Source organism: Phaethon lepturus, unplaced genomic scaffold (genome assembly GCF_000687285.1).
Source record: "Phaethon lepturus isolate BGI_N335 unplaced genomic scaffold, ASM68728v1 scaffold9570, whole genome shotgun sequence".
Taxonomy (NCBI): Eukaryota; Metazoa; Chordata; class Aves; order Phaethontiformes; family Phaethontidae; genus Phaethon; species Phaethon lepturus.
The window spans coordinates 1-25,012 of record NW_010509813.1 but is presented as its reverse complement, the minus strand read 5'-3'; the positions used below and the strand labels follow the sequence as shown (position 1 = coordinate 25,012).

The 25,012-nt window shown below is 38.8% G+C and overlaps 1 protein-coding gene across 1 annotated transcript; it reads right to left on the bottom strand.

Annotated features, from left to right (window-relative positions):
- RDH10 (retinol dehydrogenase 10 (all-trans)) lies at nucleotides 1-24,681 on the bottom strand (the record flags this gene model as incomplete). The annotated part of the gene is made up of 5 exons (XM_010286877.1): nucleotides 1-519; nucleotides 2,464-2,595; nucleotides 2,946-3,091; nucleotides 4,488-4,586; nucleotides 24,443-24,681. Coding segments are annotated over 5 exons (740 nt in total), but the record flags the coding sequence as incomplete, so codon positions are not given.
- Nucleotides 24,682-25,012: the final 331 nt, after the last annotated feature.

The window sequence follows — 25,012 nt, the reverse complement described above, 5'->3', positions numbered from 1 at the left end:
GGAAAGACAAACAACTTCTGAAACACTGCATCTTCTAGTTGGAGACAGCTCTTATAAACCTTGGCAGGCTGAGGAAGAGATATCACACAGTGCATCCCTACAAGAAGCAGTATGACTAGTTTACTGTACATACAGTGATATTCTCAAGGACAATGGTGGCAGCTACATTGTAAATTCACTTTGCTTACCTATCACATTTTCCAAGTACTCTAGTCAGTTTTATTTACAGTATATAAAAAAATTGATTTTTAGAGTTCAATACACAGGTTTAGGACCTAAGAGAATGCCACAGTAAGATGTTGACATTTGCACCTGTTAGATGCAAGTGCACTTTGCAATTCAGTCATGTAACATTATCGTATTCACCTCTAAATGTTAGTCCATCCAAAACAGTGTTAAATTCCATTTTTTGCTTCATTGTTGTTTGTAGCCTGTTTCCTTTGAGCAATGAAAGGGTACATACACTTGTCTGCTCCCAAAAACCGGTACATGCATACAACTGCTTCAAAGGGCAGAATACTGTGAAAAAGAGGTTATAAAACTGTTAGAAGACAGCATAAAACAAGACCTCTGCTTACACAATGTACTTGGTCTCCTTAAAAACAACATAATAACTATTGGAGAGGCTTCCCAACAGACTTAAAGGATTTTTATTTCACAGGGATACTTACAGAGAAAATGGAAATTCTAGAGTCTCAACCACACAGACAAGCAGAAAGGAGGAAGAAGCTACTGATTCGCATGCCTCCACCTCAGACCTGATTTCCTGCTACTTCTTTACAAGCAGTGTGATAGCTTGTTTTAAAGATGAGAGGGAGGGTGGGCAAGGGCATCACAGAAGGCCTACTAAAAGCAAAGCATCCGCTCAAAGCCATATCAGCAGAGGTCATCAGACATTTAAGATATTCTTTAATGTGGGATTAGTGTTAGTTAATGCCATTCTTTGATCACCAGATGTCTAACAACCTTGACTTATATTCTAAACTCAATCATCCGTCCTCAAAAAGAGAGGTCCAAAGTAAAGAGTGCAATTTCCTTTCTTCCCCTCCAGATAAAAGTCCAAGAGGTGACACTGTGATGGATACCCGGCTACAGACCTTCCCCTCCTTCCCACATCTACAAAATATTACTTTTATTTCAAGTATAGTACTCAGGAGCTCTAGTGAAGGACTAAGATAGGGTTTCCTCAGCCCCTGGAAATAGTGGCAGACACTCATTCAGTGGAACGCAATGCACAAAATCTAGCCATTAGGAGTAATGACCACTGAAACACTGACAAGTAGATGTCACTTGTACAGGTGTCCTTACTGCCAGTAGTACTGCTTGTGCAGTAGCCGCTGGAGGGCCTTTGATCTGAGTGCTGCTGCCTGGGGCATGGATCATATAGAAGCTTTGATCTCCCTGTTGGAAGCTAAAGTGTTGAACACAACAACCCAAAAGGCCTTTGATGTGACTGTTGCTGCATAAGGCACTGCCTGTGCAGAGAGCACTGAAGCACCCTCTGAACTTCTGGTTGAAGAAGCTAGTTCTTAAAGATGCTGACAGTGGCCTTGATTTTTTGGCAGAAGAGGCACATACATACTCTCTTCCAGGAAACAGGTGAACGTTTGAAGGCTCTTCTAGTCTTTGGTGATCCTGTCCACCATAAGAGACTTGAGGCAGAGGAGAACCACTGCCTTCCGAGTAGAATAAAAATTATCAAGGTTCTCCGTTTCAACCATCCCTCGCAGAAGGAAAATAAGACAATACTGTATTTTAAAGGTTCCTCCTACACACTACAGATTAAAAAAACCCCTCACAGATAGCTGTGAAGCTGTTCTCTATAAACTAGAATGCAAGTGATGTTGCATCAGTGGAACTGAGCCAACTGCTCTATTACCCTACATCATTGAAATGTCAGCCTGGTTACAGATTAAACAGAGTTCTCATCCAAAACCTGTAGTGTGTTAGACAGGACAAAGGAGGTAATTCCTTTAAATAGCATTTCCTTCAAATAGCATTTCCTTCAAACTTAGACTCTGAAAATTGGTTCTGAATGTGCAGATTTTCAGTTTATCTACCATGTCTGTGCACATCCTAGAGAATCTGCAAGCAGGGCCTCCTCCACACTGGTTCTAGAGACAAACAGCTAGAGGTTCCTTTGCTGGAAGCTGCCTCATTTCTAAAGAGGAACCCAAACAATGTAAAGAAAAGTCTGTTTAAAAGTAAATAAAAATCTAAGGAGAATGGAAGATACCAGAAGTGTAAAACAAGGATGCAGAATAGATCCCAGTTTTATGGAGCTTCCCAAGCAAGCCACCTACACTCATGCAAGCCAAGAAAGAGACTTACGAAATCTAACAAAACAGTACCTATGGCCTGTGTAAGTGAGAGAGTGTTTATATGCAAAAAGTGGACATGCTTATGTATTTTACTAGTATTCTGTACATTGTACTGCCAATGAATGGGCATTTCGGCTCTTACCTTTTCATGAAGGTGACCATATACATGAGGCGAGGTGTGCAGATCATTGGTTGGTCTGTAAGGATAGCTCTCATAGCCTGCTTCACACAGTATTCTGGTTTCAAGGGTGGAAGGAAAGGCTCAATTTCTTTTCTGAAATTAAGAATCGATTAAGACAGATTAATAAGGTACACAAAGGACCACAGACCTCAGTGAAGTGTTCATTAACTGACTTTCTTTGGAATGCCTCAGCAGGGACAAACACTTCAATTTTTTTTATATTCACTGTTCAGTTACAAAAACTATAGCTCAAAACTTGTGTTCCCTAAGTACAAAAGGACAGAAGATACAGAATTCAGAGTCTCTTCTTTGAGTCAGGACTACAGATCACACCAATGTATATTAAGGCAGAGATAATACTTATTTTAATATTTTTATGGTAGCAGTTTAGCTACCTTCAAGTACTTTTATGACACCATAGAGGGCAGAAGAATTTTACTCACCTAATCCTGCACCCTCTGAACATTCCTGTATCTACAAGATAAGGGCAGACTAAAGTCGTTTTGATTCCATCCTTTTCAGCAGCCTTCAATTCATGGCTCAAAGACTCATGGAAACCTACAGCTCCAAATTTGCTGGCACAATAATCCTGTGTTGGAAAAGAAAAAGGAAAAAGAAAGGCAACTTAAAAAGGGCAGAGATTAATCATGTTCAAAGCCAAAGCATACCTGAGGTGATTCTGCACATATTTTCAAAGCAACAACAAAAAGACACCCACTCAATAGAGCATCACATCAACTCATTTATCATTTTACTTTTGAGGCAATTAGCTCAGAATCATGAAAGCAGGAAACCTGAATGTCAGAGGACATTACCTTGGATTCAAGTCTTTGAATCAGGCAGGCTCACATGGCAAATTACTCCAACTACCAGTTTACTTAATATTAAACGTTACAACAAAGGACTGAGATACCTAATACTACCTTGGGTCAGATTTGAAAAAGCTTGAAAAGTTGGCAGGGCATAGGTGTAAAAATCTTAAATGCTTTATTTTTAAGGTTAGTTTCAACAGAATATATAATGGAGATTTGAGTGCATTATTTAATTTTCACTAGAGGATATAGCTTGTATATCTCATAAAAATACTAAGTTCAGCAACATTAAAAAAATAATTGCATAGACAGCAATAGCATTCGAGTTTTCCATCGGATGTGTCCACCTCTGCTGGTGGTCACACCTATAGTCTAGGAAATTCTTTGTAGTTTTTGTAAAGACAGTAAATAATCTAAAAAAGCCTTAAGTTACACCAGCTTCATTAATTTCTGCTATGAAACACTGCAGTTTAAGGTCCCTGGATTGAGCCTTATCTATATGCAAAGAAGTCTGTGCTTACGGGGTAATATAACCATTATTCCGTTAGACACATTAATTCATTTCCACTAACGGAATGCTTTTTGTTCACACTTGCGCTTGTGCTAATGACCCAAAAAGCAAGATAATAGGCTCTAATCCTAACCTAGTTTTATGTATCAAACAAGTCTCACAAACTGGTGTTCTCAAATGGCTGCTAGTGACTAGGCAACCTAACACTTATAACTGGGAGCCCAGTAAGCGAGGCATATATTCTGAAAGGAAGGCTGGCAGCCATTTCCTTACAGAAACAGGAAACAGAAAACATTACTTTTTAAAATCCTTGCCTTTAGCTTCAAGCTTAGCACGGAAGATCTTGACAGGAGTTGGTAGGTGGGCACCTTTCAGGTTCCTAAATTTACCAGGTAATTCAAAGGTCATTTAGCATTCTGAAATCCTTAGCCGTCCTAGGCTTTCATGCTAAATGGCAAGTCCGCCTGCAAAGCAGGTGTATACGGTGGCTGCCCAAGTGCTGCAGGTCCCACTCACCGGGAGCCATGTGTTGATATGGCATTCAGCACCATCACTTCCAAGTATCTTTGAAGATTTGACTTTATTTTCTCTAGCTGGTAATACAAAAAAGCTTATCCTAAGCAAGAAGTGCCAAATTTATTGTTAATTACAGTTTAACAAACCTCCACTCCAGCAGTACTGAACAATCCCAAGGAACTTGCAACTGTCACAATGTGTCCATGATTCATTTCCAGCATCTTGGGAAGGAATGCTTTAGTGGTCTACAAAGAAGAAAAAAACCAAAAAACAAAAAACCCACACCATGAACATGCTACATTAGTGATGTGTTCAAAACCTCTATCTCAGTTTACTATCAAGAATTTAGAAGTAAGATCACTCTACAGGTTTTGAACTTCCGAGTTTGCCAAAAATGCCAACAGAAAAATCTACAGCTTGTTTGTGAATTCAGACAGCAAGGCAGCAAGGATTATATCTCCAGAAATCCTAAGGTTAAAGGATCAATTGAGCTCAGACATGTTTATTTTTCTGCAAGAGACTAGTTATCAGAAGGAGATAATTTGACCCTAAAATGGAAGTCACATTTTTTTTTTTAAGACAGAAAAAGGAATGCAAAGTGTTTAATTACGCCATCCAGCACATCTGTGTTAAGACCAGAGCCGATTATCAGTTCTAATTATTGACCACATGTTTTGGAAGTTAGATATGGTTAGTTTTACCCAATTAACTTATCATGTTGGGCATTTTACATTAAAAGAAACACTGGAGGCAGAGATTTTGCTGATGTTACTTTTTACATATAAATGACAGCAAACATCTAATAGTCTAAATTACTTTCCATCTTTATTAGTATCCATAAGCGTTTCTCTAAGACAACAAGATGTACATTTCTATTATCAATTCCTTATTTTAAGAGTTTCAAAAGAAATCAAAAAACAAAAGCAAGCCTCAAGATGAAACTGATTTTAACCTCCAATTTTTAAGCTTTGATTATAAAAAAGTTTGTTTGTTTTTAAAAACCCAAGTCAAAGTAAACACCTTTAAAAAAATTAAGTTTTAAGCAATAAATTGAAGACATCTGCTAGAAGATCACCTCTGCTAGGATACTTATATTTGCCATATCTGTTTTCTGAAGCTGACTCAACACTTATTTAAAAAAGTATTAAGCAGAGCACCATACATGCTAAAAAAAACAACGAAGCAGTAAAATGGTATGTGTAGTTATGATTTACTACAGCTTCTAGGTTGTTAGTGTACTATAAGATCACTTTTAAATTGCCAAAGAACTTCAGAAAATTCTTTTTAATCCCAAACATGCCTATTTTATATATAAAGCTATTCATGACAGAGCTATTATTCTATTCTAATTCACTCAGTACCATGAACACTTAATCCTCCCAGAAACCTGGTCTTCCCATGTAATTTGGATACAAACTCAGAGCATGCAAATGCCCCTTAAGTATTTGCTACTTGCTTAATTGTTGGTCTGAGTCGTGTCAGCTGCATTCTTAAAAAGACGTGTGAGCTACAGCTGAATCCATCTAATTCCATTCTTATGCTGTCTGCATTTTCCAATCACAGACGTCAGGACAGTTTTGCTCTAATGATTTTCACATGTTCTTGTACAACATTTTTGCCTGCAGGTGTTAAATGACTAATCCAGACCTCCTAACACCACACAAAAGAGTGTTTTCACTGGACAGCTGGCAGATGATAGAAGATTAACAGACCTCCTGACTCCTTGCCTTTTCTACTGTTGATTCATACAACTCCTAGATTCTGTCATAACTGCATGACAAAGCTAATTATAAAAAATAATCTGAAAGCAAGCTGCCTTGCATTTGTTTGTTTTCTCATGGCAGGGATCTCTTAAACCTTTTATATAGAGCCTCGGACAAGAATTTCGTTCTCTGTTAAACTAATCTGTGCCAGGCACACAAAGTTTCAGCCTCTCTTCCCACGTTGCATGGCAACAAAGCCCAGTCATCGCAGGGCAGCGCCGTCTGAAAAGGTAGGAGGCTTTGCTTGGACAGCACGGAAGTTTTACAGTGTGTTATTTACCTACAGCCTGCCTTACACACCCCAACACCAATGGTGTGTACACTAGCCCCAATCCTCTGAGCCACCCCTGTAAGAGATCCATGCTCCCAGCTCAGTCCTGCTAACAATTTACTCCCCTCCAGAGCATTAGTCAGCTCCGTCAGCAGTTTCCACTTACGTCTCAGTTATCTGTCCACATCACATCGGAATGACTGATTGCCACCTCACATTGCCAGAAAGTTTGATAATACAGACGAAAGCTCTGGCCGAAAACCACAGCAACTACAGAAATGAAGGGGCACTCGCCTTGGAGTTTGTCATGGTGGGGAGAAAGACAGCAAAGAAGTAGTGATAGATTTTTTTGTTTTTCCTACCACTTTCAAGGCATGAATCAATGCTTTCTTCCAAAAGAGAAACAAAGGGCAAGTGCGCCAAGCTTAGTTGGACTGGCTTTTAGACTGGCCTTACTATAACACTGTTTTGTTTTGAGTATGATGAACTATAACTAGGTATCCATAAACATCTATGACAGAATCATTACGGTTGGAAAAGACCTTTAAGATCATCAAGTCCAACCATCAACCCAACACCACCAAGCCCACTAAAGGAGAATTTTCACAAGCATATATATAGACACAGGAAATAACCAGAGCAACTGCAGAACAGTAGATTTCAGAAAGCCCAGTGTTAACCATGCTACACTCCTTCAAAGCATAAAGATTACAAAGACTGACTTTTCAGAGCCTGTGGCTAAAGTAACCCCTTTCCACTCAAGAGGAAATTGGCACATGACAAATAAACCCTGTTAAGGACTCTTTTGGGTGACATCTTCAGCAATTCAAGTGCAGACCGAACAACTCCCAGCAGCAGAACTACAGGGACTTCACATAAGTCATCTCTTAAAAGGCCATTTATGGCCACATAGGAAAAAACACAGCTACTCTGCTCTGAAGAGAACTAGCAATTCATGGATATCTTTGTGTGAGACCTCACTGTTCTTAAACAGCCTGTTCATCGCAGGCCTCTGTACTTTGTCATGGGACATTATCCCGCAAATCCACCTAAAAGCTGAGGCAGTCTATAAAGATAGCAGAATTATCACATGTACAAAACTTAGCAGTCAACTATCAGCATCTCGGCTAAATGGATGACAGAGAAAGTCATCTCAGTTGCTGCCATCCTCCAACCATCTGCTACAGCTGGGAGTCAGTATTTGAAAACAAGCCCTGTCAGCGGCAGACACACCCTACGGGGGGGACACATTTCCAGTCTCAGAGTAAAGGCTTGCCCACTGCTCCTCCCAGCCTCCTCTTGCTGGGAAAAACAATCCCAAAGTGAAGTTATTTTCTTTCGTGGTATAAGCAATCCCCAAATAAATCAGTGTTCTTACTGAGCTTCTGGCACAGCCCACTTCCTTGATCAAAGCAGCTTCCTCCATACTCTGATCCCCATTTTTCCTGCCTGTTACATAAACCAGATCAACCTAGTTTCTTGTTTCTAGTTTCTTTCGGCTTCAGCTACATCTGCCTACCAGACCTGAAGTCTTCTGTGTGCTTGTTGTACTGCTGAGAAACTAGTTAAAAGTTTGATTGGTTCAGGGGCAAGATGCCTCCTGGGTGGCCTTCCCATCTGGAGTTTGTCTGAACAGGTAGCACAGCCCACATTAGTCTTCTGAGGTGATGCATGGACATGCTAATCCTCCATTAAAAAAAAGTATTAGAAGATACCAAGCAAGACATGTGGTATTGTCCATGACATTAGAGGTCATGAACCAGGCCTCCAAAATAATTCAAATCAACTCAAGTGATTTAATCAAACTATCTGCCTTCTGGTTTGATCCTTCAGGTTTCCATTTTGCCTCTTCCAGCTGCAGAGGAAGACATTTAAGCATAACATTTAAGTACTTAAAGTCAGAGCTGGGTCTTTTATTAATGACAAACATAACACACTTTTCAACACTGAGGAGAAACCAGTAAGTAGAATACAGTGGATGAAAGAAATTGTGTTGTGATGCACCAGGGTGAGGAATCAGGGAAGTTACGCAGTGTTCAACATCAAGAAATTTAAGCACCCTCTTCACTCAAAATTAGCTTTTTCTTTCTTTCTTTTTTAGAAAAAATTAAAAACCCCAAAAGCATAGTGCAAACATGCGTTTTCTAACCCGCAATATATTTTAGATACAGCAGCTAGGTAGGATAGATAGAACAGAGAGTGGAGCTAGTTTTTCAAGCTAGTTTAATCTTTTAGGTTTTTTGGAGCCTAGAGATCAATTCCTAATCTTCTAACCATTTTCCTCTATGCTTCTGAATATACCAGTAGGAACAAACTATTCCCAGTAGCTGTAACCAAACATCTATTTCATGTGCACAAAGCTTTAATGACTTATTTCTCACAAGTGTGAAACTGAACAAGCATTTACATGTCACTTCATAGCTTTCGTAATCTGTTCTCAACATTTTGGTTTACGGCAAATTAACTTCTAACAGTCTAGCACTTCTTCCCTCCCCTTCCCCAAATTCTTTAGTTCCATTCTTAATGAAACAAAACTCAAAAGATTGTGCAACACAAAGAACAGCACAGCTGCAATGTCAAGACAAATTAGTCTAAATACAGCAAATGAGAATATGAAGAAATACTGTGTTTGGGAAAGTGATTTTTTTAATTGAATTTTGGATTAATTATTTTTAAAGTAGAAAGCAAGCATCCACAGAAAACAATGTTAGCTGTATGCAGCTCAAGACAATGCAGAAAGCACACTAAAGTGGAAAAGTACATGCTACCTCATATTTAGAGAGTTGTCTTTATATCAAAGAAAGAAATAAAGCAGGTATCAACACATAAGGTCAAGTTTCTATTTTTCAATACAGTAATTTTTTCATACTTTCTGCCTTCCATCAATGTTCAACATCCCCTTTAAACCATTTTGATGGCATAAACAAGCTGCTTTAAGTCCAAAGTTCCTTTATGCCAAAGGTATAGCTCATTTTCCATACAGCCTCTTCATGTAAGGAGGATGGAGCATGTTTATTTTTCTGGGGCTGATCAAAACAGGTCAGTTTTTACATCGCTATAGTTATACACAACAGTGATGTACTGGTATAACAGATAAAACGTTTCCTCCCAAGTCACAGCTATTCCTGACTGCCAGGATAGCTGCATAACAGTTTAAAAGGAATGCAACATTTGGGTAAATGTATTGTTTCATCTTTATGTTAAACACGGTTTGGCCATACCCAAGAAGCAAAATTGGTGTTATTAGTCAAGGACTCATCCAGGTGACTCTGGGAACTAAAGTACCAGAGATCGTAAAACCCTGCTGGCATGTGTTAGCTAATTCTACAACTACTATCATGAAGCAACAGAGCCGGTGACAAGAAAATGTTGTTCCAAGTTTTTGTCTAAAATACACATTATACCTTCTCTCCCCCTCAGCACAGACATTCAGTTATCTTTTCTTCCCATTATTCTTCACAGACAACAGCTGGACATGCTGCAGGTTCTCCTACTCCCGTGCAGGACAGCATGTGGCCACTCACTCCACCACGGAGCAAAATCCAGAGATTTCCACATGCCTCAATTTCTCTTTCCATTCCAGTAACTGAGAAGGAATGCACAAAGGTCTGGCAAAATAGCACCTCTAACTCTTCTGCAGACAGGCTGTGGCAGCCTTGCCTTAAAGTAGGTTTGTCCACACCAGGTAGTAAAGTGCTAATGTACTACGGTATGTTAAAAAGAAAGAACGGTGCCTGAGAGGCAGGAAAATCCCATGGCAAGCTTATCAGTAAATAGACTGAAGTTATTTTCAGCTACAGCCATACAGCTCAGCTTATTTCAGAAGATAACCACTTCAAATACATTTTATAAACATAGGGTAAAACCTCACCTACAGGATTACAGTAAAAGGCATCACCAAACAGTTTTAGAAGAGGCCTTGAAAGTATACCATAGAACTGTGTAACTCTCAAAGGAGAATTTATTCAAGTTAGAGGCTATAATATCCAAAATGCCTTCTCACGCACCAAGGCATGCAGTTACAAGCCTGGATTTAACCATTTATTTTCCTTCTAGATTTTTCATTTGGTTCCAATGAGAACTGAGAGTAATTACTAGTCATTTGCACTATCACCTCAATTATTTTTCCCATATTACCTCCACACCCTTCTTAAATTCCATTATACAAGCATCTCTGAAATATTAGGTTAAGGTGAGATTAGTAACAGTGCTAAAACTACATGAGAATACCAAGTATTGAATTGAACACTAGAGAGACTGCACAGCACAAAGGACATGGCTCTGCCAGTAACAGGCTGAATACAGAAGGTAGACAGAAGTCTACAACTACTGTTGACCTTGTGAACATAAGGGACCAAAGCTGTGCTTTAAAGGAGCTCAGATGTCTTTGCTGACTGTTTTCAAGAAGTGCTGGGCCCCTTCTGGATAATTAGCCACTATCTAAGTAAATATTTGACTAGCTGAAGAAAATAGTGCTATTTTTGATCTTCAGTTTCTATTCTCAAGAAATGATAATGAAAAATAGGCCAGAATTACTCAGTCTTCCTAAAGTAATTAATTAAAAAAGAAAGCCAAAGATTTCTCTGGATTGTTGATGGATCTACCCAGATCCTTTCAGAGCACAAAGGATCAGTAGATACACATGACGTTCTCAAGCCAAGCTTCTACAGACAGCTGTATTAAAAGCACAAAAGGCAACTATTCAAGGATTGCCCTCAAGTGTGCCTTGAACAGGCCCTACGTTCAAAATCAAGAAGCTAGACCTTCCAATATTTCATTTCTAAAGGAGTCCCTTAGTTATTTAACTCCTGGCAGGCAACACAACCTTCAATTTCTCACCAAAGCTTTATTCGTCCTTCACATAAAAACCCACTGTTTTGGGGCCATGGGGATTCCTTTAATATTGAACTGTAACAGCAGTTAATGCTTAACATACATGCACAGTAATAATGTTACAGTTGCCTTGCAACCAGAAGCTCATGAAAGAACAAGATAGACTTAAACAGGAGTCTATAATGATGACAAGTAACAAGGAAGCAAAGCCACCCCCCACCCCCAATACTTTGGATATCTTACATTTGCAGACAGAGTGAAACTACAGATAAGATCTTCCCAGGTTAAGAGGTGAAGGTAAAAAAATAAAGTAAAAACCCTGAAGAATTAAGTCACAATGAAAAGCAACATCAGTTAATTTAAAATTGTATTTGATTTACAGAGAAATAAGCATCTTTTTTCCTCTCTCCACTCTGCATGAAATATTGCTTTGAAGTACATGAAGTCTTAGCTTAGTAAAAACATAAGCTATTACTTGAATCACTTGTTTGTTTTTTAATTCATTATTAATTAATGTTAGTAATTAATGTTCCTGTTTTATCCACCCTTATGACTGATCCATACGCATAAAATCCCCTCCTTCTCAAGAGACATACTTAATCAGCTGAAAAGCATCAAAGTTGTACAAAACTAGGTTAAGCCTTATTTACTGAAGTTGTAAGTGGGTCTGTTAGTAGCAACAAACATCTGCCATGCCATTTGCTAAAGAACAAGTATGCTAGAGTCCATATTTACATTACTATCTTGTTTAGCATTTGTAGTGTTTAGGGTCCAATTACAAAATTTCTTAAATTTTCAATGCCAGTAGTTACCACTGTTTCCTGTGAGTGGTTCAGTTATTGTAGTCGTTCTTCTTACATGGAGTCAGCTCATGTTGAGTATATCAAAAGAAAGCTGAAACTGAATTAAGTAGTTTCCTTAATCAGAACTTAGTGCCACAAAGCTGTTTACAATGGGCAGACAGTAAAGATAAGATAAGCAATGCTACTGAAAAAAAAAATTCACAGGAAACTAATACCACTAGTTATCTTTCAAACATTAATCATTGATTTCCACCCTTTACTACTAGAACTAATTATGCCATGCCTAGGGCAACTGAACATTGCCCAGTTAAACTGCCTTTTGCATAGTTTGTTAACAAGGCTTAGCTGGAAAAGGGTTCTGCCTACAGAGAGTGCAATATGAAAAGTGTTTAGGGAAGGACATTGCAACAGAAACTTGTTACTGTTGCCTTTATTATGTCACTACATTTTCACCCCTCCTTTTTCTTTTAAGGGCTTAATTTCCTGTGATCTTACCTCAAATTGGGTAACTAAGACTGGAGTAGAAAGCAGCTTTGTTCTCCCTCTTGTCTGAAGTATAGGTTAAGTACTCCAGAATGCTACCTAAATACAATTTCTGCTTCAGAAACTTTCTTCTTGAGAGTCAAGTCATCATTACCTAAGGTTTAAGGTGGTCTTGCTGCTAGTCAAACTCCCAGTTGCCTTACATAAACCTCTTCTGCATTCCCCACCAATCGCATCATTCTAGATTTTGAGTGCACCTTTACCTAGGGCAGGAGTTTAGGTACAGCACAGTCAAAGGTGGCCTCAATTTCTCCTTAAGAACATTTCACTTCTGTTTAGAGAGGCCACTACTTTATATGCTTTCTGGGCATGAAGAAGTTCAGGTATTCAAGCTGAACTACCCTTGTTATTTCTATACCAGCAAGTGGAAGTTAGAGCCCTTATGTTATTGGTATGTAGTCTCCATCTTTCTACTTGTGAGAACTTTTATATTCTTCCTTCCTAAAAGGAAACAGATTTTAGATTTACATGCTTTTAAAATTATTTCCACCCTCAGATGTCAAGCCTGACCTGTAAAGTGTCTGATCTTTCCAATTACTATATGCCACCAGTCATTTCTGTGGAAGCATCTAGCTGCCTTTAATGGACATGCTTGTATATATACTACCATACATGCATGCACAACTTGTCTACTTTAATCTGTACTTGCAGATATCACTTTGTTGATGTATAACTGCTTCATATATATACAGCAATATATACGATCGTTTAAATCACCGAGTGTATATTTTTAGACCTCTCCCCTTCATTTTTTGGAAATCTCTGATTTCATATGGCTACGAAAAATGAAGCACCTTCTCACAGGTTGCCCAGAGAACCTGTGTAAATCTCCATCCTTTGAGATATTCAAAAGCCATCTGGACATGGTCCTGGGCCACCGGCTCTATGTGGCCCTGCTTGAGCAGTGGAGGTTGGACCTGGTGACCTCTGGAGGTCCCTTCCCACCTCAACCATTCTGTGATTCTCCACTTAAATATACCAATTCCCTGCTCAACAGCCCATTCCTCTTCCTCTCACAGAGGAAGAAGTTCATAAGCTAGAAGAGACCTTGCACTCTTTGTCCCTATGTTAACTGCAAGTTTATCAACACAGAATCTTAACTAACTGGAAAGGATGCTGATTCCTCTGCCATATCTCTCCTGTATCTCCTCTACAGGAGTTCTTGCCTGTAATAAATTATCCTGCTCTGTCTGAAACAGTGTCTGTTCTACTTCCGTTTCTCCTCCTTTGGTCTCAAGTCCTTTCAGCTGGAGAGAGGGTCCAATGAAGCAGTGCAGAGCACCTAGATGTCTTTCTTGTGGAATTAACATATTTTCAGCTGAGTCCAGACATACACGTACCATACTATTTTCAAAAACTAATGATGTCCCCTGGCTATTAGATGCCCTCCAGTAATGACACTCCTTTGCCAGCTTCTCAAGGGTAATTCTGAGCCCTCAGACAATTCTGCCCGCTTTGAGTTTTAATGGTTTTTAAAGCTTGGACACAGCAATCATATTGGATACTTGACAGCTAGCAATGAACAGGGAGAAAGACAGTATCTCTGCTTCAGCAATGTAAAAGTGAAGAACCTAAATTGCCAATAATGTTTGTTGTGGATTACAAATGCCAAACTAATCTAAAAGCTGAGAAGCATTAGTGGTAGGTAAGATGGCATGGTAAGAAGGCTGTTGGAGGCCCAGCTATATGTTTAGTCTGCCTTACACTGCAAAAGAAGCAAGATACAAGTTTAGACTGAAGTAGAACTTGGGAACAAACGTATACGTGTGGACTTCTACAGCCGGCACAAATTTAAGGCATAACCAAGCATGAGAACTGAAGTTTTCAAAATATCCATGTTCAAAAGCTGACTTCTTCCCTCCTGCCCAAAGGCATCTTATTAGACAAGTTGATATTTATTCTCCACAAATATTAATCTCATTATACTCTCAGACTATCATAGCTACCAAACCACAATTACTATTCAATTTAAAGCAAGTATTCCACATTTGGCAGCAGCCACTGAGAAGTAACATGCAGTTTAAAGAAAGTGAATCCTTCTGCTCAGAACTACCATGTGAGCATCTGAGCTTTCCATATAGCCAAGACTAACACAGACCTCCAGCATGGCAGCGACAGCCCAGTTACACTCCCGTAAATTCAGGAACTTAAGTTACAATCCCAGTGGGTAGCACCACCAACCTGATATTGTTCCACAGGCAGATCTATCAGTAAAGATGACCTAACTTGCATTTATTCAAATGTCAAATTTGAAATTACTTTAGAGTTTAGGTCAAGTGATACAAGAAGTTAACACTTCATTACTCCTTTCCACAAAAGCTGGTTTAAGCCCTGTTGAACTAAAGCAACTAGAAAACCTACTTTGTTTATACACTGACAAATGGCCATGTCAAAGGATTTGTAGTGTTTCAGAGCTATGTTGACATTATTGTAACAAGCGCACTAGTTCCTCACCTTCATTAGCACAAGTCTGCAGCAAATGTCCAACCATTTGGAGAGCAGTTATTTATTGCCAGCTATTTGATAATCTTGACAAAAATGAAAACATGCCCCTATGAGTCAATGAAAAATCCACATACCAAATTCATTTTAGAACAACTATTAGATAAGAGCTCAGAATATTCTGTTCAGTGAACAAGAACACAATCCAATTTTTAAATACACATTTTTCTCCAGCCTGCCATAAGCTTAGTCATCCTCTGGAATATTTAGTAAAACTCGGTATTTTAGACTGCATGTTTCCAAATTACTAGAGAACAGTACTGTCAGAACTACTTACGGAAAATATGAAGTCATCATTCATGTTTTACAATTTATGTAACAGACTTTTCAAGAAGTGGCCAAACAGAAGATGACTGTCTCACATTTTATAGATACCTTAAGGCCAGTACCTCCATAGCACTGCAATTGCTATAGTTCTTTCATGTAGATGAAAGCTGACTAATCTTACTCATCCTCCCCAACTCAGTCACTAAGTCATTGTTTTGAATCAATTACTTTATAAAAAAGGCAAGTGATTATGCCATAACTGAGTATCTCACAAGAGGAACAAGATTAGAAGGATAGCTTCCCTTTTCATGTAACAGTCTTACTTAGTGGAAAGAGAAAAAAAAGATGATATTATAGCTGAATGGAAATTCAGCTTCAAAGTTTGTTTAGGAAACAGTAAGACCCTAGAAGGCTCCAACTTCTTATGAAGTAACTCACTGAGTGAGAAGTAACACTTTTAAAATGCATGGAGCAAAACCTGAGGTATTTCTGTTTCATACTTCTCCCCACCCTCCCAAAAAAGGGTCTGCAGAAAACAAATAGTCTTTGCAGGTAAACTTTCGCTTAGTAAGCCAACAAAGGCTAAAATGACAAAAAAAAAGTATAGTGGTCAGTAATACAGTGACTAAAACAGCAACTAATACAATTTTCAAAGATTCTGCTTGCACAGGTATTTTAACCAAACACCACCAAACTGCTCGCTTACTAAGGGCGTGAGTTTTCAAAGACAGAGAGATACTTCCTCCCTTTGCCTGCCTGTGGAAACTATGCTTGTTTCCCACAAGCTGAAACACAGCTCTGGCCTGGTTTTTCCACATTCAAACAGCATTAATACAACTGATTTCCAGAGGAGTCAAACAGTGCAGTAGGCACAGAAGATCCTTGCTCTTGGTGGTACACAACAGCAATCGTAGTAGTGGTGCAAGGCAAATAAGCTAGACCTGATAACACAACATTATTTGATGTGTTCATAAAACTAGCTCTTACCTTTATCTAAGGGTTTTTAATAGCGTACAATAAAAATACTGCAATCTCTTTAGAAGTTGAGTTGTTACATTCAGACTTATGCCAGTGGCAGATTTGCTATAGCTTGGAACCATTTAAGTATTTAGAGCCTGTAAATCCTATTACTGAAAAATCTAAGAATGAAGTTTCATTAGACAGCTGCAGAGGTCCTATTCACAGCTACGTGGTTTTATCCTATTCCTCCTCACTCTTCCCCCAACATCCCCCCCACCCCTCCACACTGGCTAGTCCAAGCCTGAAATGATGATGAGGTAATTCTAGTCTCTACATAGGAAAACTAATCAACTTGGCCAAGAAAATGAACAGCTTTCCTCCCTGCCCTCCAGAAAGGTTAGTGAGCTGAACTGGCTCACCCAAGGATCAGAGAAATACCAAAACTAGTGCAAGGTAAGATGCAGATTCAAGGGGTGATCCATGTGACAGCTTGCCACCACTAAGCTGCCTTGAAGGTTCATCCTAAGTCAACAGAAATTTTGGACAAGTTACTTTTAAGCATATGCTCAAGCGCTTTTCCAAACAAGCACTGAAAGCGGAGTGCTGAAGAAGCTGTCACACAAGTTCAAACAGATGGCAGAAGTGACCAGCACCAGGGCACGTTTAGGTGTAGAATTCAACAGCCAAACAAACTTGAATTTCAAAAGGCTTACACCAAGGCAGCCACCTCTGCTCCACAGCTGTTCCAGCATTCCTTGGCCTACCATGCCCTTCCATCCTAGTTGTGATAATTTGCTTGTGTCAAGTGTTAATTTGACTAGCATATAAATCATTATACTTATATAACTGTTTACCAGAAGAAAGTGTTCATTCAGAAGTGTAAGCACAGATGTAAATCTCTCCCCCATTTGTGACGTATCTTCTTTCAAACTAAAACCTCAGAAAATGAGATTCTACCAGCCTATGTCTACTCATCTACATTGTAACTACATTTTGAAAGATTTGGTCTTTTTTCTAACAGACTAAGAAGCCTAAAACCACAGGTAAAAAAAATATAGCATCACACCTAAATCAGCTTCAGATTGCCTTTGCAGAAAGACCTCTACCATATTTCACAAATGACAGACAGGTATCAATAACTCAGTTTTACCATCAGTGTGAATAGCCAGAAAAACTCAAAGGTCAGGGAGCAAGGTTTATCAAGAGAGTGATGCTCTGGCTTTTACACACAGAGGACTGTGGAAAGGTTTAGTACTAGAGATAGGTAACAAAAACCTTCCCTCCCCCCCAAAAAAACCCTGAAGTGAAATCAAAATATGAGAAGCACTGGGAAAGAATAATACTTCACAGCTGATAAAGATAAAAGTAGAAGAGATTTAAAAAGTGCAGTGCTAAAACGGCAGGGATGGTGCTAGAAAACACAACATTCATCTTTCCTCAACCTGTCTAGTCAGAGTAATTGATGACAGTGCTACAGAAAAGGATTGCTCACCCACACAGATTGGTTAAGACAGGTCTTGGGCAGTGATGCAAATGCTGTGTTAGCAGGACACTTAGCAACATCATAATTAGGATTGCTTTTCTCCACAGCTGAGCACATGAACACACCAGTCTTCTAGAAGTATGCTATAGGCACTTGGTTATTACTGAAAGGTAATAATGTAATAAGATCTCATTAACATAGCTGCTTTCCGTAAAATAAAAGCAGATGGTACCAGTAGACAGAAGAGTCTAGAACTTTAAACTCCACTGCTCTGCTAACTTCCACAGGACAGGAAAAGGATACACATATTCTTTTAGACCTAGTACTTGACTGAAACAGTGAAAACTCAGTCTTTCCACTTCTAGCGATGTTAGGCACCATGCTGGCAAAAAACATCATTCCATGTTCCAAAAAACATCAAACCATTGATGAGGTTTTCCCTGTCTCCTCAAATCTTTCACAAGTGACACCACAACATCAGACCAAAGTCAGTGCAGAAGTTTTTGCTTATTCAGCCAATCTACCTCGTTCCATAAGAAGCAGGAATTTAATCATCGCACCAATTGCTCATGCAGGACCTTTTCTTCAGAGTAGATTAGCAATTCTGAAAGCATCCATAGCGTTTGCTGACAAGTCTCTGACCCTCAGAAAAAGTCACAGGAGATTATCCCACGTTCCTTACCTCTGCAAGCTATACTACAACTCCCGCTTTACTTTAGAGGACTGTAGAATTGCAAGGCACTAATAATTGATTAATATTTCAAACATGTTTCAAGTAGTTTGAGAAATCTTGGTATGTTCTCTTCAGGGCAACTTTCCCTTAATGGGACTTTCACATTGTTGTTCTGTGACATACATTACTGTTTTCATGTAAACTCTTCAAGCTTCAGATAGTTTAGTGCATGGAAGTAACTAGCTAATCACACCTCATGCTACCATGGACACCGATCTACAAGCAATAAACAATCCATGGGTCACAATCTAAGAATCCCTATATTCTTTTGTTTGAGAATCCAAGTTCCATGCACCTTTCAAATGATGCAGCAAATTCATTTCCACAGTATGCCTGAGACTAGCCACCACAAAAGCTCAGGCATAACTGAAGCACTTCAAAGAAAACATTCTGAATGGTCATTTCAGATTTGTTAACCGACTAGGATGAAAACCAAATACTTTACATCATTAAAGAGAAGGAAGGGAAATGCATGAAGTCAGCTGCTGTTTGAATAAAAGAGGTCAGCATTCTCCACCATGCAAGGAAGATGCTCTAGCACAGAAATTATACGTAGGAAAGTTGGTGTTATAAGCAACATGTTCAAAGAATCTTTTGATACATTTTTCCCCACTGCCCTGATGGAAGTGGCGCTAATTAAACAAGCTGAGTGCTATAAACTGTTTTGTTCATACTCCTTGATATGTAAGTACTTGTTTACCATCAAGATACAGCAGACAACAAGAACGATAACTGAACAGCCTGAATAGACCTCACTGACTAGAGTTGAGTAACTTGGGGAACAGCTACAATTTGGTGGGCAGTACTCTGGAATCCCAGTTATGGGTGCTTGAATTCATATAGTTCCTACAAATGAAACGGGCTTTTCACCTACCACCCCATCCCAACATGCTTAATTACACTTGCTGACTCTTCAGATGAATACATTGTCTGAACAGTCATCTTCAACCTCACTCATATCTACTCTGAAATGGATACAAGATCCCTTCTCTTCTATAGGCAAAGCTTAGACATCTAGGTACCTAACTAAATGGTTTGGGGTTGGGTTTTTGTTTGTTCATTTTTATTTTTTTTCCAGATAAGAAAACCGAAAAACCTTCAATAAAAGACAGTGTTTCTTTTTTTAAATTATCACTACAAATAAAACATGAATACAAGGCTAGATTACAGATACATACAGATTGCAAGATATAGGTTACAAAATTAGAAGATTGCATGCTAGACAAGCTCCTGGTAGACCATAAAAGTAAATCTGTGAGGAAAGCTCTAAGCCATTAGTCTTATGGCCACTCAAGCTCCAGAAATACACATACACCTATTTGTTTTTTAGAACGTCTGTTGAGTAGATCCCTCCATAAAATGTTAAGTGTGGTTTTTAGAGCATGCATCTGGAATATAGTATTTTCTCAATTGATAGATTCCCCTCTATTTTTTTTTAAACCAAAGAACATATGAACTGCAGAACCATACCGAAGCACTTAAAAGTTTTAAGTACAACTAATATGACCATTTCCGTAGCTAAAGAATCTTGACTGCTTTTTGCTTGATATTCACTGCCCAGCATGCTACCACAGTATATGAAACACATGTGCTGTCCACGGTAATTTACTGGTGGCATGTAGTTGGAATCAGTTTGCAAGAGAAGAGTTAGTTTTGATGACACTTTTTGGATCATATGCACATGTTTTGCTTGAACTTGATCCAACTCATTTTTCAAAGAAAAAAGTCAAGAACTTGTGGATTAAACTTTGTAAGTAAACTTAGACATCTTGGGTTAAGTTATCGTGAAATGATGAAGTCAACTAAAGCAGCTAATTCCACTCATCCAAAATGCTAAATACAATGAACTGGCCTGTCAGTGGAACACTCTGTCTATATTTGATTATAGACAATAGAATCCCAGAGATGAAGACAAAAATCAAACTGCTATGCCAACAGGCCACAAAAGACTCAGCCCGATATAGTTTCAAATAACATAACTCAGGCTGTCTTTTCTTCTGTAGAAGATTCAGTGTGCACACTAAGAGCAATATTGCCACATTTAAACTAAAGAAACTATAGGCATAAGTGAGCTTGAAGAGAGTAAAATAGAAATACGTAAGTATTGATATGTTATAGATAACTACATGCCACTGTTATTTTCCAAGGCTTTAGCAGTTCTTACAGTGTAGACCAACAGCTACAGCAGCTGCATAAATAGGTATTTGATTCAATTATTCTGCATTAACTTTCCTTCCAAGGTACATTTAAGTTCTAGCAGTCTTAGAATATTTATGAATGCCCTAATTACTTGAGTAGTCTTTCCCTGTTTGCTCAGTATTTATCTCTTCTTGTATCAATGTCAGGCCACCTAAAAGACTTGTTTGATTCCTACAAAGACAAATATACCCACATAACTTCAAAAAAATCAAGAAGTTCATAAGTGAATGAACATAATTACTCCAGTTAAGACAGCAGTACACAAGTCTTCAAAACTCCGTGCCCTAGTATCTCACTACATGGATTTTTTTTTTTTTTAATAAACATCATGACAGAGCTGGAGCTGAATGCTTTTGCTTCCCCCTTTTGGTAAGTTGAAGAGAACTCCTCTAAGAGAAAAGCTTTAAGCTGAAAGTTATGACAGATCACTGTTCTCTCAGAGCCAAATACTGAAGATCTGCTGTATAGGAGGACCTTCATGTCACAGAGCTTCACAGTCCTTGATCATCACCTTGCCCCGGCCCCTCCAGGAGTCCCATTCAACAACCAAATCTAGAAGAATTTCCCAGGTACTATGCTATGTACAATATTAATACCTACTTATCCAGCAATAGTATTATTCTTGCAGGAAAAAAATGTTAGAGTAGATACAAGAATCTCAAATTGTCCTGAGAGAAGAATTTGTACAATAATCTTATTAAATACAGTTCCACAATCTAAAAACACACTACTTTGATACTTCACTTAAGCTTTATTGTAAAACCACAAGGAAAACAACAGTTCCTACATTTTCTTAAAACTGCTTAAGCAACAGCTTTATCTTATAATGTGATTCAACATTTTTCAAATCTGAATCCTGACATATCACAGGAAGAAAATTTCATAGTCTGCAGAAGTTCAGTTCCAGTAATTGACAAGTGCAGCCAAGTAAGTTATTATTCTTGCAAGAGACTGGCAGGAAAGATAGTGTTACACTCCCGCTACAGTTTTATGCATCTGCAAATTATAGTAAACCAGAGCTGGCTTGTTTCAAACCAGGAATGGATTTTGTCCCTATGCTTTCAATATCAGAAGCATTCAAGTTATCACAGCATGAAATAACAGGTTTTTAATACTGCAGTGGACTTTATGCTGTGGAAATTGCTACATGATGCAGTGGTGACATGTTTATATAGAACACTCATAGGAAGGATTATACAAATCATGAATGTCAGCAAAATGGAAAGCATCTGTTTAGGCTGTGGCATGCTGCTAAGGCTCTTTTGACTGCCAGTTCGTGATATGGTACACAGCCCAGTTGGGAGTCACAATAGCAAACCAGTGACAGACTTTCATGTCACTGCCTACTGCAGAAGTTGGTCAGCCTTCAGATCATAGCTGTTAATGTAAAGCAAGCTCAGATCACCTGCTTTCTGCAGAGAGCAGGCAATAAATCTTATTTCAGATGTTTCAAGGGGACAGTAGTAGAGCCCCATTTTAGGTTTTTCTATAGAAGCACATTGAGGCTTGATTATTAATCAAGGGATGAAGAATTTCCCCTGTCATATTAAAAAAACCAAAAAGCCACAGAAAGTACAGACACTTAACTACTGAGGCAATATTACATGGAAGATCCATGTCTGTACAAAATCCATTTACAGCTTTTTGGACGAAACACCCTCCAAGAATAGTTAAAAGCCTACATAATGCTCCAGAGTATTAGCTTTGCTTTTGGACCACCAGTTTAGCTGACATGGAAAAGACTAGCTGTATAAGACTTCACACATCTAGACACATTGTTCTATTTAAGTCAGCATTGACTTGCATCAAAAAAGTTGGCTTCAAATCAGCTGATTCAGATGATATCTTATGAATTAAGTACTATTACTTTTAATAGAAGTCCACCCACTGTTGGTCAAGCCAACCTTTTCTGGGATCATGAAGTGGAAGGCAGGGAAAAAAGCTTTGCCAATAGCAAAAAATAAAAGGAAAAGCAAAGCGGGAAACAGGATCTGCAGGAAGTACACGTATGAACAGATCCTTAACTAACTATAAAAAGTGTTGACTGCTGCTTAGAAGCTTAAGTCAAGATCTCAAGTTCCACAGTTCAGATCTAACTATACCTTCCTGGAGTAATTTATTTTTTTTTTTCATTTTAAAGTCACTGTAACATTTAGAGATGAATAAAACTGTTATGGAAACCAAATCATAGCAATACTAGACTCTTAAGTTTAGTCTTCTATTACTGTGAGACTCGGAACACACAGAGGGTGCTTTAAAAAGGTCTCTGAAACAATGTTATAAATAAGTGTATGACTTAGGCCTGAAGGAAGAACAGCTGGAGAATTTAGGATCCTCCCACATTTTAATTCCTGGTGATGTCATAATTGAAAGTTCTTGGAAACTTTGTCAATTCGGCATTTAAACCACATCAATAACAGTCATTAAATCTAGTGTACATCTCTGTCTGCTTAAGAATCAATTTAACTTTTAAGGGGAACACACTTCTTAGTTGTAAGAAGTCATATGAGCTTTCTCAGAACTTTTTAGATTGCCTTGAAATATACTTTCAGAGTTAAAGAGTTTCTAAACATACAATCTCATATGCACTAAAGTTTAAGCACTCTTTCTGCAAACTTTACAATAGATTGGAAAAAAATACTGCTCTGCCATTAAGTGTTTCACAGCACAGATTTGAAGGGGCTCCTTTAGGGTTACAAGCCAGCATTTCACTTCCATGTTAAAAAAGTTCAGTTTGGGAGGCCCTTCTAAGTTTTGAAGATGAGGCATTTTACGAAGTTTTATTATGAAAAGGTAAGACCAGCCAAAGGCAGCTTAAGTTGAAGTATATTTCAGATTGCTTAATCCTTTGATTGTTATGCAAGTGTATTTCATAACCTTATTTGAAGGACCAAAGAACAGTTTTAATACTAACAATGGGCTCAGTCTGACAGCTAATGCTAACCCAAGTGTGCATCATGCCCTCCTTTGACACTCCAATTTATGTAACTCTACGCTACCATAGACTTAAAAATAAATCACACAGGAAAACAAGGTTTAGATAGACAGAAAGAGCAAGATCACCTAGCTTGTTCTCCTTGATTAGCATCTGCTAGTTATGAAGATAATATCACCCCAGAAACCATATTAAAGATTTTCTTACTTCTACTGGCAGCGCCTAGAGAAAGCTATGAGGACAAATATGCCGGATTCCTGGAGAAGTGTTCTTGGCTTGATTTCTTGAGAGATCTTTTTCGCCTTTCCTCCCAGCCTTCAAAAGGAACAATTTGCCTTCAAGGCAATTCAAGCAACATTTCCAGCAGGGGTTTTATAAGTATTTTTTCCAGAAATGTGTGAGTTTGCCATTGTAGCCATCGTTAAAACAGCATCTTAAAGCTGCTAACATGCTGGCAGAAGACTATGGGAAGAAGGCTGAGAAGTCATTTATTAACAGTAACAACTTTCAAGCAGATTCAGAGGTTATGCTTGCAAAGGATTTCATATCCAGGACTACAGAAAAGGGCACAGGACTTAGAACTCTGGATTCTAGGAGGATATAGTTGATTTAAAACTATATTAATAATTTTAATACCCACCATTCCTGTGAAACAAACCAGTAAGTTAAAAATAAGAAATCCACAAGGTGGTGAGCTTGCAAATGAAAGGGAGCAAGTGCAAAACTCAGGGAGACAGGAGTTAAGCAACAGCAGTTAATTTTCCCAAATTAACTGACAAAAAGGGCAGCAGAAAGGAGTTTATAGTTACCCAGAAGTGTGCATGACAGTTGACCATCATGGTCCTCTCAATAAGCTCATCAGGACACTCCAGAAGATGGTGCCCAGAGACCACACCAGCATTGTTAACCAGGACGGACACCTCGCCAACCTCCTTGCTGACTCTCTCAGCTGTCGAGTAGACATTTTCTCTTTTGCCCACATCACAGGTGTATGTGTAAACCTGCAAGTTGCAATGGGGCAGCGCATCTTTTTCTCCGTCTCCAGCTACTAAGAAACACAGTCAAGAGAAGAGGGGGAGGAAGGGGGGATAAAATTCTTACTTGTAATTCGACATTCAGGTAAGTAGTCGAGTGGAAAGAGCAAATGCATTCCCATTACAGTAAAACTTCTGTTTACTTTGGTGTCACCACAGCGCACAAGGACTCGTCTATGTACTACTGCTGACAAATGTTTTAAAAGCAGGCTTATTACAGCCGCTGTTGGAGCCCAAGGCCACACGAAGCGGGTCTCTGCTCACCGCTCGCCAACACAGAGCGCGGGCACCCGACCGGCCCCGGCTAGCAGAGGCTGAGATGGGCGTTTGACGCCCCGGCGGTCT